The 15,046-nt window shown below is 34.2% G+C and overlaps 1 protein-coding gene, 1 non-coding gene and 1 pseudogene across 2 annotated transcripts; all 3 read right to left on the bottom strand.

The window, feature by feature from the left end:
• Positions 1-3,024: 3,024 nt before the first annotated feature.
• Positions 3,025-5,351, bottom strand: LOC122045181 (probable pectinesterase 8). Its single transcript, XM_042605292.1, has 5 exons — positions 5,002-5,351; positions 4,644-4,815; positions 4,369-4,575; positions 3,325-3,584; positions 3,025-3,193 (listed from the first exon to the last, which is right to left on the bottom strand). The coding sequence occupies exons 1-5, from the start codon at positions 5,349-5,351 to the stop codon at positions 3,025-3,027; spliced, it is 1,158 nt and encodes a 385-aa protein (XP_042461226.1).
• Positions 5,352-6,662: 1,311 nt separating this feature from the next.
• On the bottom strand, positions 6,663-6,736 carry TRNAN-GUU. The gene has a single exon. It is a non-coding gene; the product is annotated as a tRNA-Asn (tRNA).
• A 5,407-nt stretch (positions 6,737-12,143) lies between these two features.
• LOC122045174 lies at positions 12,144-14,757 on the bottom strand (annotated as a pseudogene).
• Between the last annotated feature and the right edge of the window lie 289 nt (positions 14,758-15,046).

Here is a 15,046-nt window from a genome sequence, read left to right as displayed (position 1 = left end):
ATAATCTTTAAAAATGTTAAGAAAGTAATTCAATTGCTCAACACAAAAAGAATAAAAGACCAAATCAGAGTCAACAGTCCAAACCTCGGGAGCCCGGACGTAGACCGGTTCACCGCTGATCGCGCGCGGCCCATCTCCCTAATTGATCTACCGGACCCGGTTCAACCACGTACCGCTACAATTCAACGACCAGTCAAAGGAGCTTACTTTGACCCCTCCCCATTTGACGTCATCCATAGCATCAGCAAGTCGTCCACTTCCCACCACCGCGGGCTCCACCGTTTCCGCTGCCCCTTCGCTCTTCCTTCTGGTTAACGTGCCCCACTTTGACACCGTCACACAAATCCTTCTCTTTTATTTAATAATAATAATTATTATAATAAAACTAATTTTGATTTGTTAAAGTTAATAGTTTTCGAAATGGCGTTCCATAAAATGATTTTATAATGATTATATCTAATATGCTAATAATAATAATAAAATAGATTCACAATTTAAAATTTTTAAAAATAAATGGTAAACTCTGTTATAAGATAAATGTTAAAGTAAGTTGTTGCTCGAAGAAATTGGAAACACAAGTTTCCAAGTTGGAGTTTGTTGTGGCAAAGGATAATTAATAAAAATAAGTGAGGTCGATGTGATTTGATGCGTGTTAGGAATTTTGAAACTCGTGCAAATTGGTGACCTATCATATCTTTTTTTGTAGATACAATTAGTGAGCACGATTTGACCGGTCCACATATTGCCATTTTTTTAAAATTAATATTCACGGTTATTTTTTTAGTTACAAATAAATAATATTTGCTTGTTCTTGAAGCGAAAAAAAAAAAAAAAAAGGAAAAAGCAAACTTAATCCACCCAGCAAGTCTATTGCGCTCGGGTCAAAACGAAGCTTCCTCGAATCCACAAACCTTCATCTAGAAGCCATGGGGCCGAGCAAATCCTGCCCTCGGTTGTGTGATTCATCATCGTCCACGATGAAATCTGACGGCCAAGATTCATCTGGGACATCCTCGAATCCCTATATAAATCCACCGCCGAGCATCACAACCATACCCTTCTTACACTAGTACTACTACATGTGCCATCTCGATCTGCACTGCCAATTAATTAATTCAATTGTATCATCCATGGCTACGAGCGACACCACCTCCGGTCCGACCCAATGGTCTCCACTTGGCCTTTGGACTCAATCGTCATCGTCCCCGCCCACCGCCGATGCATCAGACTCGATCATTGTGACGGCCGCATCGACGAGTCCAACAATCAATGGCCAAGCAGCGAAGGCCAACATCGAAGGGCGAGTAGGCAAGTCAGGTCGAAGGAGAAGCAGAGCCTCACGACGAGCCCCGACCACGATGCTGAACACCGACACGGCCAACTTTCGATCCATGGTCCAACAATTCACGGGCATCATGTCGGGGCCGTACCCATATCCAATCCTGGATACAGTTCACTCTATCAGGGGCTACAATTTCAATGAGCCAATTATATCGTCGTCGTCGTCTTCGTCGTCGGTTCATCGACCGAGCGCGATGCCCATGGAGCTCCAACAGCAATACCAATACTATGCACCAAGTCACCATGGCCAACATGCGCGAGAGCAGCAACAGGCTTCGCAAAATGAAATTAGCTTATTTGTTCCGGAGTCGAACAACTCAAGCGCAAACTTAGATCAGTTGGGTGATGATTTTTTCGCCGATGCCATGTACGCCCAATGGATGCCAGCAAGTAGGCCAACCTCCAACCCTAATATTAAGGTCGACGATGACTTCTACTTTTAAGAATTATAGATAAGGATAGAATTAATTATTATATATATATTAATCAATGGCATGTACATACATATTATTATATATCATATCATATGCTATAAGATGTAGATTGATTAAACTACTCATGGAATATTTCTAGAAGATGATCGATATACTTTATACAAGATGGCCACATATTATTTTTTATAAAGTCCAAGGAGAATTATTGAGTGTAAAAGAGGCAAAGGAGGAACTACCACACAAATGGGTAAGACGAACGCACAAGTCATTGAATGAGTGGATCGGATGTGTTAATTTATATATGTCCCCATCAATTACTAGTTCATTATTTTTTGTTTTAAATAAAATATATATTAATATTGATAAAATTATCAGGTTGAACTTTTGAAGTGTCGAGATTGTAGTGCTCATTAATTAGCATGGCTTTAGATAATTAGGTCGTCATCAATTATATTGTTGGAGATTCAACCATATTGAATAAAAAATAATTAAACTATACTGTAAAATTTTAATAATCAGAATCTCTTAATATATTATCAGTGACAATGACTGAAGTTATACAAAAATTCTATAATAAATAAAATTCTAAAAAGAGGTGGTTTTTATTTTTACATTGTGTATCGCGAATCATTTCATTTTCATACAGGAAATTCTACTATTTGATAATACAAAATAAAATATAAATATTTACATTGAATGAAATGGGAGGAAGATGCTTTGAGTCGTCGTCTATCCATTTGTGACGACTGACGATTCTATAAGCCTATTGGTAGCTTTTGTGATAATTAATGAGGAATACAAAATTACGAATTCAGATCGAGAGGCAAATAATTAATTACATGCATGGAGTATTGTTTTAATCTATACGAATGGGTCAGACCCATTGAAGTGTTCTTGTGAGCCAGATAAGTGGTCCGAGTCATTATCATTATCGAGTCAAATATGACGATGATTTTGAAGGAGTCAAAGAGTCAAAAGGTAATGGGTAAAGTCATTCCGCATGTGCCTTACGTATACCTATGAGAAGGCAAACAACAAACGAAGACCGGACTCAAAGAGTCAATCAAAATGGCATGATCCAAATGCAAAAACTGAAGTAAGTCGAAAATAAATCCAGTAAAATTGAATTGAAATTGAAATGATGTTTTCCATATATAGTTTGAAATTCAAATATGCACCTAGCTCGATATATAGTGAACAGTGTTTACACCCTTAATTAAATAATATTAATATGATCAATATCAATAAATTAAAGCAAAAGATGAGAGTCAAAAGGCTGCAGCCACTGCTCTCCGCCAATGAATGAAATGTTCAGAAATTGTACGACTTCACTCTCATTCAGCTTCATTGCATAAGCCACTCTCATAGCCCCACTGGCACCAGCACCGCTGCACTCGTACTCACCATAAAACACAGTCCTGAAAGATTGCAAATTCCCCATCCCAAAAAATATTTTGTTTAAAAAAAAAATCAATTATATGTTATATAATTGATTAATTACTTAAAATGTTATATATAGTCGACAGATCATCGAGCTAGAACTAGTTACCGGTCTCGGTTGGGGTCGTCGAAGTCATTCCATCCTTCCGGAGCCACCACGTCGGACATGAAGGTGTTGATGAAGACGACCCGGGAGAAGGGCCTCCACGCCCGGCCCAGCCAGATCCGGCCGGTGCCGCCAATGCTGCAGTTGACGAAGGAGAAGCCGGTGCTGTCGTTGGCCGATGTGCGCCCATGGGCGGTGACTGCGCCGTTAATGAAGTTTAGTCCGGTGGGTACCGGAGCTGAGATAGATAGCATTTCACAGTTCTGAGGAGGAGAAGAATTAATTACATAAGTGCAGTCGATATATCGGAATAGATATATATATATATATATATATATATGAAGTAAGAAAAATGTTAAAGACAAGCTAAGGTTGAAGATATATATATATACATGCGTTCAAGATGCATAATTATATTCTACCTACATCAAATTAAAGCCCCCTTCATGTAAATGTTATAAGTTAAAAATTGTATGAAAATTAAGATTACCGTACGTCGCGTAAGTTAATTTCATCGATGAATTGGAGTCGCCTAATTTCAAGTCTGTCCTAACTCCTAAGAAATTAAGAATTGTGCAAAATTAAAGGTTGCATTGTGGCCGACAATGCATGGGAATTCGAAGTGGCTTATTTCATACTTAATTAATTAGGCCTTAATTAGGAATCAGGACATGCATGTTAACGGTTTTCAGGGAGGCTACCGGCCACCCATGTATGTGTCAGGCACGCTTTATTTCTTCGCAAGCAAACTTCTAATCACTTTAATAAGTAGAAATCTCGTCCTCTATTTAAGAAATATTCTCAACCATTATGTAAATTATTTCATTAAAGAGTTTATTAAATAAAAACATTAATACTATGTCTCTAACTAAAGTTTAATGAATTTGAGTTGAAAATTAATGTTCAGTTTTTTTTTATAATAAAAAAACATGTAATTTTTACTCCATCCAATCATTAATTTGGTAACCTAGCTAGCTACTAAGGAGGAAATCAGCCGTTTGTTTGTTTGTCATATATCTATATATAATTAATTAATAAATTAATTACCTGGTACAAGGATGTTGCATCACCAAAAATGAAATCGATGGAGCCCTGAAGAAAACATTCCTTGTAGAAATGGCGACCTCTGTCGTCGTGCAGCGTGTCCTGCGCCCCGAAGAAGCCACAACCCCAGAAGGCCGCTTGGTCGCCTCCCACCCGTATCGCCACCGCCTGCGCTCCCATGTCGCCCGGCTTCGGAATGGGCGAAACATTCTACGATACGTACGTACGCGTATATATATGTTAATATTTAATATTAATAAATAGAATTAATTAATTACCATGAAACTTATGTTCTTGGCAATGAAATTGACTCCGTAGACTGCGACGGACGCGCTATAAAACGTGCCACCGGTGGAGTTGGCGGTGTCGTTCCAGGCAATGGCGGTCGTGTACATGCCTTGCCCTTGGAACGTGATGTTTGCCTTTGTCTTCGGTATCGTCACCTTCTCACTAATTAATTAATTAATTAATTCGATTAACCCAAAAAAATTTTAAAAAAATTAAACTCTTAAAATTAAGGAAATTAATATCAAAATTAAGCTAGAGCTTTTTTTCTTCTTTTTATTCTTCCACTGCTCGATCGTTTGTAATAGAATTTCAATTATAATTATTACTCGTATGTATCCACGTACGTACTAGTAGACGCCGTGGTTGATCCAGATGATGCTCCTCTTCCGACCAAACTCACCGACGGCATCCACGGCCGCCTGCACGGTGGTGAAGTTGCAGCAACCGTTGCTGTCGACGCAGAGGAACGTGGCAGTTTCGGTGTCCGGTGGAGGAAAGTCCGGCGGAAAGTCGTCACAAGGAGACTCAAAGCGGTGATGGTGATGATGGTGCTTGCAATGCTGGAGATGGAAATTTTTGTGGAAATTCAAAGTGAAAAAGGAATTGAAGGGAGGCGGTTCTTCGACGAAAGCGAGGAGGAGCACGGCGAGGATAGCGACGACGACGGAGAAGAAGGAGGCAAGAGAAATACTGGCCATGAGATTAAGGAATTAGCTAGCTAGCTAGGGGACAAGGCTTAATTTGAAGGTGTGCATATGTGCGTGTTTATATATATATATATATATATGCATGACTGGAGGATGCATGTGTGTGCGCTTAATTCTCCTGTTTCTTCAAGGTATAGGCATGTCAGTAGCCTACCATGCTTAGTTGTAATGTTTTTCATTTTATAATTTATCTTTATATATATATATATACACTATTAAAAAATCATGCTCATGGGAGTTTTTTGAGTGAGGAATTTTCCAGATTAATTAATTCCATAATTAAAAAGAAATTTGTATCAATGTGACTAAAAACTTAGATCTGTGTAAAGGTCCATCACAGTCACAGAGTTCTGTTTTGTAGACACCATTATATATATTGCAGTCGATTGTAGGGTATCAGGGAGTTAGTCGTCTGTGATATCATCGTCCTAATTTCTAAATGTGACTTCTTCAATCCTCTACGTATGATTGTTCGCGCAAATTGAACTGAGAATTAAGATCTGTTTTTTTTTAATGTTTCTAATTAAAAAGGTTAAATTTTCGGCATTGTAAATTTTAAGATAAAACAAATATAGCTAGTACCGACATCTCAACTAATCTACCGGAAAATACAAGAAGAAGAAAACATCAAATTAAATCCATGTACTCCCCCCACCCCAAAAAAAAAAAACAAAAAAAAAAAAACAAAGAAAATTACTGAACCACATGTACATCTCGCTGCTTATCACAAGAACTCCAAGCAGATGCAGCAGCAGGGGCGAACCTCGAGGAGAAAGTGTGATTAAAATGCTGAAAATCATCGTCCAATTGATCGAAAGTCGGCTCAAAGTTCTTGGAGTAGCTCAAAGGATCATACTGGCGTTGGAAGGCAGCAGGCCTCGTCGTCGTGGTCATGCACAGCACATGACTCTTTCTCTTCACTTTCCTCATCAGCTTCCTCGTCAGCTTCCTCATCAGCTTCTGGACGATGGCCGGGGCGATCGCTCCGCCGCAGCGAAAATTTATGAACCTAACTAACATAAATGTGTCGAAATGCCAAATCAGAGCTGTTCTTTTTTTTTAATTAAGAAAAAGATTTTTTTAATTATTTGAGTGTATAAGATAAAAATAATATAAAATGTGTATTTATTTAAGAAAAATATAAGGATAAAATTGATTACATTGTATTATAACCAATTATTACTTTTAAAAAAATAAAAATGAATATTTCTTTATATAATCGGGGTCATATATAATGCGAGTGATTTGAATGGTGGGACAGAATTCATAACAATTATGCTGGGGGGAAAATCCAAAATTAATCGCTAGAAGGAGGGCTTGAACCTCCGACCTTGTGGTTAACAGCCACACGCTCTAACCAACTGAGCTATTCCAGCTTGTTATTAAAATATATGTTTCCTTCCTATCTTCATTAGATTTATTATTAGTAGAACAGTTCATTTACTTTTTTACTTTCGACGTACTGTGGATTTAGGGTTAAACTAACTAGCGATCCAGATTTCAGAACATTAATTAAAATCATTCACCGATCACACGTGGTAAAAGGTGATTTGTTCCCCTATAACACTGATCACATTTTCCTTTATTTTATTTCTGACTTAGTAAATAAACAATAAATGAATTAATTATGTGACTCCAACACCAAGTAAAAGTCCAATTAAATATAAATTAAATCACATGCTGGAACTACGGCACAGTGCCCTACTGTACACGTACAGCATATCCGATTTTTTTTCAATTACTTTTTTTAAGATTTTAATTAAAAAAATTAATATTTCTATATATAAATCCTTAATATATACATAGATCCCCTAAATACATTATAATATTTCATAAATACTTAAGTTTATTTCATTTTTAATTTTTATTTTTACTAAATATTATAACCTAATTGGGAAGCCTAAACCCTAGGATAAAATCTTTAAAAAAAATAAGTTAAAAATTATAATTCAATTGGGAAGCCTAAACCATAAAATAAAATCTTAAAAAATATTTTAATTAATTTTTTATTTAAAATTTTAAAAAATAATAATAATAAAAATAATTGAAGAAATCTATTATTTTTTAGATTTTAAATTTTAAAAAATCAATATTTCCTTATATAAATCCCTAATTCATGAATATATCCACTAAACACATTACAATACTCCGTAAATAATTAAAATTTTTTCATTTTTTACTCCGCCCATGATGACCGGTCATGGCCGGTCCCAAGCCCGGATAAAGGAGGAGGGTTGCCAGCCAGCGTCAAACTATGACAAATATTCAATGAATGAATCTATTAAACTATTGTGCTAATACTAGGTTGTTCCCCGGAAGGAACGCATTGCAGGGTCCGACTGTAACGTCTCGGCAAGGACCGCTACATCTCCAGAACTCGGGTGTAGTGATAAATATGCAAGAGTTCGCGTTACAGGGTCCGACTGTAACGTCTCAGCAAGGACCGCTACATCTCCATGAGAACTTGGGTGTAGTGTTAAATAGGCAAAAGTTCTCACACCATAGGTTAGATAAGAACAAATATGATAAGAAAACTAATAATCTAAGATTTGGAACATGGAATATAGGAACTCTCACTGGTAAATCAATGGAGGTAGTAAATATGATGATTAGGAGAAAAATTAGTATTTTGTGTGTACAAGAGACAAAATGGATAGGCGAGATGGCAAAGATGATAGAGAACTCGGGTTTTAAGTTATGGTACACTGGAAAGAGTAAAGCAAAAAATGGAGTAGGTATCATTGTAGATAGTTTGTTAAAGGATGAAGTTGTAGGAGTAGTTAGAAAAGGGGATAGAATTATAGCCCTTAAGATAATAGTGGCGAAAGAAACTATGAACATAATTAGCGTATATGCATCACAAGTAGGATTAGATGAAACTACCAAATTAAGGTTTTGGGAGGACTTAGATGAAATATTATAAAATATCCCACCAAATGAAATGATTTTAATAGGAGGCGATCTAAATGGGCATGTCGGAGTGAAAAATGAGGAATATGAGAGAGTATATAGAAGTTATGAATTTGAAACGAGGAATGAGGAAGGGAAAACTATATTAGATTTTGCGATAGCATATGACCTTATATTAGCTAATACGTTTTTTAAGAAAAGAGAAGAACACTTAGTCACATTCAAAAGTGGGAATAATAAATCGCAAATTGACTTTCTTATGGTTAGGAAGAAGGATAGAAAGATTTGTAAAGATTGTAAAGTCATCCCTGGAGAAAGCTTAACTACCCAACATAGGGTAGTAGTATTGGATATACGCCTCAAACATAGTATCAATAGAAAAAAAATATATACAATTCATAGAATTAAGTGGTGGAAGTTAAAGGATGGGAAACAAAATATATTTAAGGAGAAGGAAGCAGTACAAGCATTAGGTGAAATATACGATGACTCTAATATAACATGAGATAAGATGATATCAAAGTTGAAAATAGTAGCTAAGAGTGTACTCGGTGAGTCAAAGGGACATGCACCACTAAATAAAGAATCTTGGTGGTGGAATGAGAAAGTACAAGAGAAAGTAAAGGAAAAACGAATAGCTTATAAGGAATTATATATTTGTAAGAACGAGGAAAACTTAAAAAAATATACAATAGCCAAGAAAGAAGTTAAGAAAGTAGTGAGTGAAGCAAAAAATGAAACTTTTGAACGCTTATATCAAAAATTGGATACAAAAGAAGGGGAAAGAGACATTTATAGAATAGCTAAAGTGAGAGAAAGGAAAACAAGAGATCTTAGCCAAATAAAATGTATTAAAGATGAATATAATAGGATATTAGTAAATGATGGAGAAATAAAAGAGCGCTGGAAGAAGTATTTTCATCAACTTTTTAATGAAGGTTTAGGTGACCAACTTAACTTAGGTAATTTAATTAGGTCAAATGAGCATAGAAATTTTAATTTTTATCGTAGAATTCAAACTTCAGAAGTAAAACAAACTTTAAATAAGATGCACAATGGAAAAGCCGTTAGACCAGATGATATTCCGATAGAGGTATGGAAGTGCTTAGGAAAATAAGGTATTGAATGACTTACAAAATTATTTAACATGATATTGAAAACGAAAAGAATGTATGATCAATGGAGGATAAGTACTCTAGTTCCCTTATATAAGAACAAGGGAGACATAGAAAATTGTGCAAATTATAGGGGTATTAAACTAATGAGTCATACTATGAAATTTTGGGAAAAAGTAATAGAAAAAAGATTAAGGAAGGAGACCACAGTGACAGAAAATCAATTTGGGTTCATGCCTGGAAGGTCGACAATAGAAGCTATACATCTCCTTAGACAATTAATTGAAAAATATCGGGAGCAAAAACAAGATCTACACATGGTATTCATTGACTTAGAAAAAGCTTATGATAGAGTCCCAAGAGAAATTATATGGAGAATTTTAGAAAATAGAAGTGTTAGCGTAACATATATTGAACTAATTAAGGATATGTATAAGGATGTAATGACCAGAATAAAGATTTCAGGAGGAGTAACTGAAGCATTTCCAATAAAGATAGGGTTACATCAAGGATCAACCCTGAGTCCCTATCTTTTTACACTAATTATGGATGAACTCACTGCACACATTCAAGACACAGTACCGTGGTGCATATTGTTTGCAGATGATATTATTTTGGTAGATGAGACACGTGAAGGAGTAAATGCTAAGTTTGAATCTTGGAGGGAAACACTAGAAGGGAAAGATTTTAAGCTTAGTAGATTAAAGACAGAATATATGGAATTTAAGTTTAGCAATATTAGAAGTAATGAAACAATTGTTAAGATAGGAGAGGACGAGTTGCCCGGAATCGAGAGATTTAAATATTTAGGATCATTTTTACAAAATGATGGAGGGATTGAGAGAGATGTCTTACATAGAATACAAGTAGGATGGGTGAAATGGAGGGGAGCGTCGGGTGTTTTATGTGACCGTAAAGTATCTCTTAAACTTAAAGGTAAGTTCTATAAAACCGCAGTTAGACCTGCTATGTTATATGGAGCTGAATGTTGGGCTATGACTCGAGCACATGAGCATAAGATGAGAGTTGCAGAGATGAGGATGTTAAGGTGGATGTGTGGACATACGAAGATGGACAAAATAAGGAATGAGAGCATTAGAGAGAAAGTCGGAGTTGCATCTATTGAGGACAAACTCCAAGAGACACGTTTAAGATGGTACGAATATGTACTTAGACGACCAATAAATGCTCCAGTTAGGCGATGTGAAACCATGATAAACATGCATATCAAACGAGGAAGAGGACTACCAAAAAAGACTTGGTTAGCAACAATAAAATAAGATAAAATTTATTTAAATATAGATGATAATATAATAGGAGATAGGGCTCAATGGCGTAAAAGGATTCATACAGTCGACACCACCTAGTGGGAAAAGGCTTGGTTGTTGTTGTTGTTGTTGTTATTGTTTATTTTTTTTTTACTAAATACTACAACCCAATTAGGAAGTCTAAACCCTAAATCTTAAAAAAATAGCTTATAAATTATAACCCAATTGGGAACCATGAATCCTAGAAATAAAATCTTAAAAAATATTTTAATTATTTTTTTAATTCAAAATTTTAAAAATAGTTAAAATAAAAAAAAACAAAACGGACGCGCACAATGCGGATGTCAGATTCGTGGAATTTAAATATTATCTTAACATATTAATTTATGCTTTTATAGCGTAAACAAACAATACGATTTAAACCAAGGATATTATTTACCTTTTTAAATAGTTTTATAAAATTTATCAACTAATAATTTATAGAAATAACTGATGAATTGATTAAAAAAATACTTCGGTATTTTTTTTTAAAAAAAAATAGCACCCAAATGTATTTTGATTGGAAACTTATTAAAATTTTTATTGATCATTATTTTTTTAAAAAAAAATCATCAGTTAAATATATTTTTTATTATTTTTTTAAAAAAATTAATTTTGGTCTTGTTTGGTCGATTTTTTAAAACATACTGGTCAAATCTTGTGAATTTTTTTTTGATAATCTCTCTGCAACAGATGCACCCAAATAGTTTACATGTTTGCCATATTTATTTGAGTAAATCAGATTCTCTAAAATATTAATTGAAATTATCTTTAATTTTTTTTTAGTTCTATCAACTATACTACCATAACAATTAATATTTCATCGATGGGAAACAATTGTTACAGTTATTTCCTTTAACCACAAGCGAAGACAAGGAAATTCTATGCCGATTTTCTAGCATGCCACTTGAGCCAAAAGTTCTTAGTATAATAAGATATAGTGCCAATGTTTTTTTGGTAATTCAATTTGGTTATATTAATCATAGAAATAATTGGTCTGATTCCATAAAAATTTGTCATCGGCGACAAAGTAAATTATAAAAATACAAATATCTCCTCATACCTAAGTGAGATTACAATCCTCATTACTCATTAAATTTTAGTACGATGGAAGTAAGTAATAGTAAATTTCACTATCAAAATGTACAATTCAATTCCACACATGAACTAATGCATAGAAATACAACCACCACCACAATCAAACGCAAAGAATATGAAGAACAAAACTTTTACCACCACCATCAAAAGAATGATGATGTTGAGACAGTCCACTTTTGTTCGATGGTCTTGTTGATCTTCTAGAGCAAATGCAGTATACCAAGTACACTCTGTGCCTGTGATGACAGTGGAGACAGTCATACACCGACCAAATTGGGGTGAACCTCGATACGAGAGGGAATCAATCAAACGCAAAGAACACAAAGAGTATAACTTTTACCTGGGGCATTCATTCATTGTTGATCCCCCCCAAAAATCTTGTATTCCCCTTTGAGCTCATGGGTTCCTTGGTTTGGTCCTCTCTTGTTGTACACGCAAATCTCGCGCAACATCTCTTTCAAAAATTGCTGCTCAAAAATAAAATAAAAATAATTAAACTTGAGAAAAACAAATCACCGAGAACAGCAAAATTCAGGCTATCTAGTTAGCATACTAAATAACTTTGAGCGAGGTATAAGGCAAGCGATAGACATTAGCTATCGATTCATTTGTAGGTCTAGACAGTTTGAAGTAGTAGTTAGTACCTGAGGTTGGTCAGTCTCTAGGACCAGTTGCTTCAGCCTCCAATTGGGTTGCCTTTCGAAGAGTCTAAAGAGAATGTTCAACATTTCTCCTTTGTCCATTCGTACTCGTTTGGCATCCTGCCGTTTAGACTGGGTTAATTTTCTCTTCTCCTGTCAAAACAAGAGTTTTGAAGATAAAAACTAGAGGATCTAACAATTGCAGTGCAAATGTGTGGCAATGCAATAAAGGAATAACGATCGATGTATTATACAAAAGAAAATGCTACCTTCGAACTAGATGGAAGTTGGCCGGGCATTGGCGTCATGAACATGCCATGATCATTCTCGAGAACCTAAAATTGTGTAAGGAAAAATTAAAACAAATAAACAAACAAGGGTTTAGCTTTTCAACAAAAAAAAACAAAGGAATAATAAAATGAGTCGACAAAGTAAAAATAAAATAAAATGTATCGACCTGGACTTTTCTGGTCTTGACCGCAGCCTTGTTCGTTCTGTCGCGGCATAAATTACTATAAGCCCTTAAATTTTGAGGTTCCATGTCAAAGTTACACTCAAACTTCCCCTCCACCGAGATCTTTTCTGCATTAGGAATTACTTTTGTGATCAGACTTAACCCCGTTGAAAAGCAAGCAATGATTTTATATGGGACAATAATAAATATTATGAGTTAGGGTTTAGATTTAAGGTATGCTCGAAAAGAAATGAAAGTAAATGCTTACCTTGGTTAGATTTGGAAAAAACACACATTGGTGCGACATCTTTTGACATGTTCAACTTGTAACTCCTGGGTGTATTAGGATTAGTTTGAATCGTTTCCAGTGTAAACTGCGAATCAAGAAACATAATGTTATTAATTAAACAACTTAAAAATATAATCAAATTGAAACATGTTAATTGATTTCAAATTACACCAAACAGAAGAAATCCTAATTTCAAACGGTGAACTAAGCAATTACACCAAGATGAAAAATAAAAAGAAGGGATATATAAAGAGAAAAATTGTATTTACTTGTTCAGAGGAGGGATCGTCAGGATGGAGGAGATCAACAGTATGGACAATTTTGGCAATGACCAGACTAGTTGCGGAGAAGGAGTTAGAGGCGACCGATTGAAACACCCTCGAGATGACCAACGGGCACTTCAATAGTCACACCGGTGGATGCGCTCTAGTTGTATCTAGAAAAATTCTATCATCTTCTATTTATCTGTCTTGCCAATTGATAGGAAGTCTTGTCAAAAAAATGATAACAAAGATGAAATTGTATCTATCATGTTAATTTATAGCTTTATAGCATAAACGCCAAAATCGGGGAAAAATAAACAGATTAGTTAGTTAGAAAAATTATGATAAATTTAGTAACAAATTCTAAAAGGAATATGAGTGGGTCTATCCGAAAACCATATCAACTGAAATTAATATTATCTCAACATATTAAAATCTATGTTTTTATGGAATAAAAAATATATCACATTTATATTAAAAAAATTGATATGGAATTAAAATATTATCTTAACATATTAATTTATGCTTTTATAGCATAAACAAACAATATGATTTAAACCAACATGGATATTATTTGCCTTTTTGAAACATTTCACCCGTTTTATTATGTTTTAAGTGTTCGTTGGAAATTTCAACTTAAACATATAATTTATTTATTAACAGAAGTCCTTCGTGGAATTTGGAATGATATATTTTTTCCTATGATTTTTATTTTACTTTATCGGACTGTTAGATAAGTTCAACGATCTAGATTTCATCGGAGAGCTTCGTCACGTGACATCTAAGGCTGCTGATGAATGGAGTTTTGTTTGTTATTTTCGAATCGATTCTAAAATTATTTAATTCGTATTAAAAAATTTTTAGTCGAATTTAAATTTATAATATTTTATTTAATTATTCACGGATAAGCAAAACTTACTCTATTTATTTTTCATAATTTTAAAAAAATATATTCAAATTAAAATTTAAATAACACAAATTTAAATTATTTCAAATTATAATTGCTTTGTCGAACTCAAATTTCATTCGACCTAAGCTATAGTCATAATCATAAATTCTAAGATTATATATATTTTTCCAACTCAAAATCAAATATTAATATTTTTGCAAGCAGTCCCGGTCCTTCGACTCAGGAGGCCCTGGGCAAAAGAATAAAATGAGATCCCAAATAAATTTCTAATAATATATCATTTATCTATAATAACTTCTTCTAGTGTTTCTATTTGCAAAATCTTCTATAATATTATCAGTTTCAAGATTTTCCAAGATGTCTTTCTCAATACTTAAAATTGTCAATCCATTTAATCTTTCTTGAGACATTGACGATCTCATATATATTTTTAATAATTTAAATTTTAAAAAACTTCTTTCAGCCGATGCTACTGTAACAAGCATAGTCAACAAAATTCTATAAGCAATTGCTACATTTGGATAACAATCTACACTTTGAATAAATTCCAGAATATCAATTGCAGACATTATCATATTTGGTAAAGTCGTTTGTAATATTTTTAATTCAGTAAATAAATCATCTAACTCAACATAAGTTGTCATGAGTTAAAGTAGATTTTAAATTGACACAATATTTTCTCAATTCATCATCATCCAA

This window comes from Zingiber officinale, chromosome 1B, assembly GCF_018446385.1.
Source record: "Zingiber officinale cultivar Zhangliang chromosome 1B, Zo_v1.1, whole genome shotgun sequence".
Lineage (NCBI taxonomy): Eukaryota > Viridiplantae > Streptophyta > Magnoliopsida > Zingiberales > Zingiberaceae > Zingiber > Zingiber officinale.
This window is presented reverse-complemented; position numbering and strand designations above follow the sequence as displayed.

What these genes read in the sequence shown, in the direction of transcription:
- LOC122045181 (XM_042605292.1), bottom strand. Translation starts at nt 5,351, where the DNA reads ATGGCCAGTATTTCTCTTGCCTCCTTCTTCTCCGTCGTCGTCGCTATC. An exon ending in CCAAGAACATAAGTTTCATG is followed by an intron (nt 4,576 to 4,643) that starts GTAATTAATTAA and finishes TACGTATCGTAG; the next exon opens with AATGTTTCGCCCATTCCGAA. An exon ending in GACGACCCCAACCGAGACCG is followed by an intron (nt 3,194 to 3,324) that starts GTAACTAGTTCT and finishes GCAATCTTTCAG; the next exon opens with GACTGTGTTTTATGGTGAGT.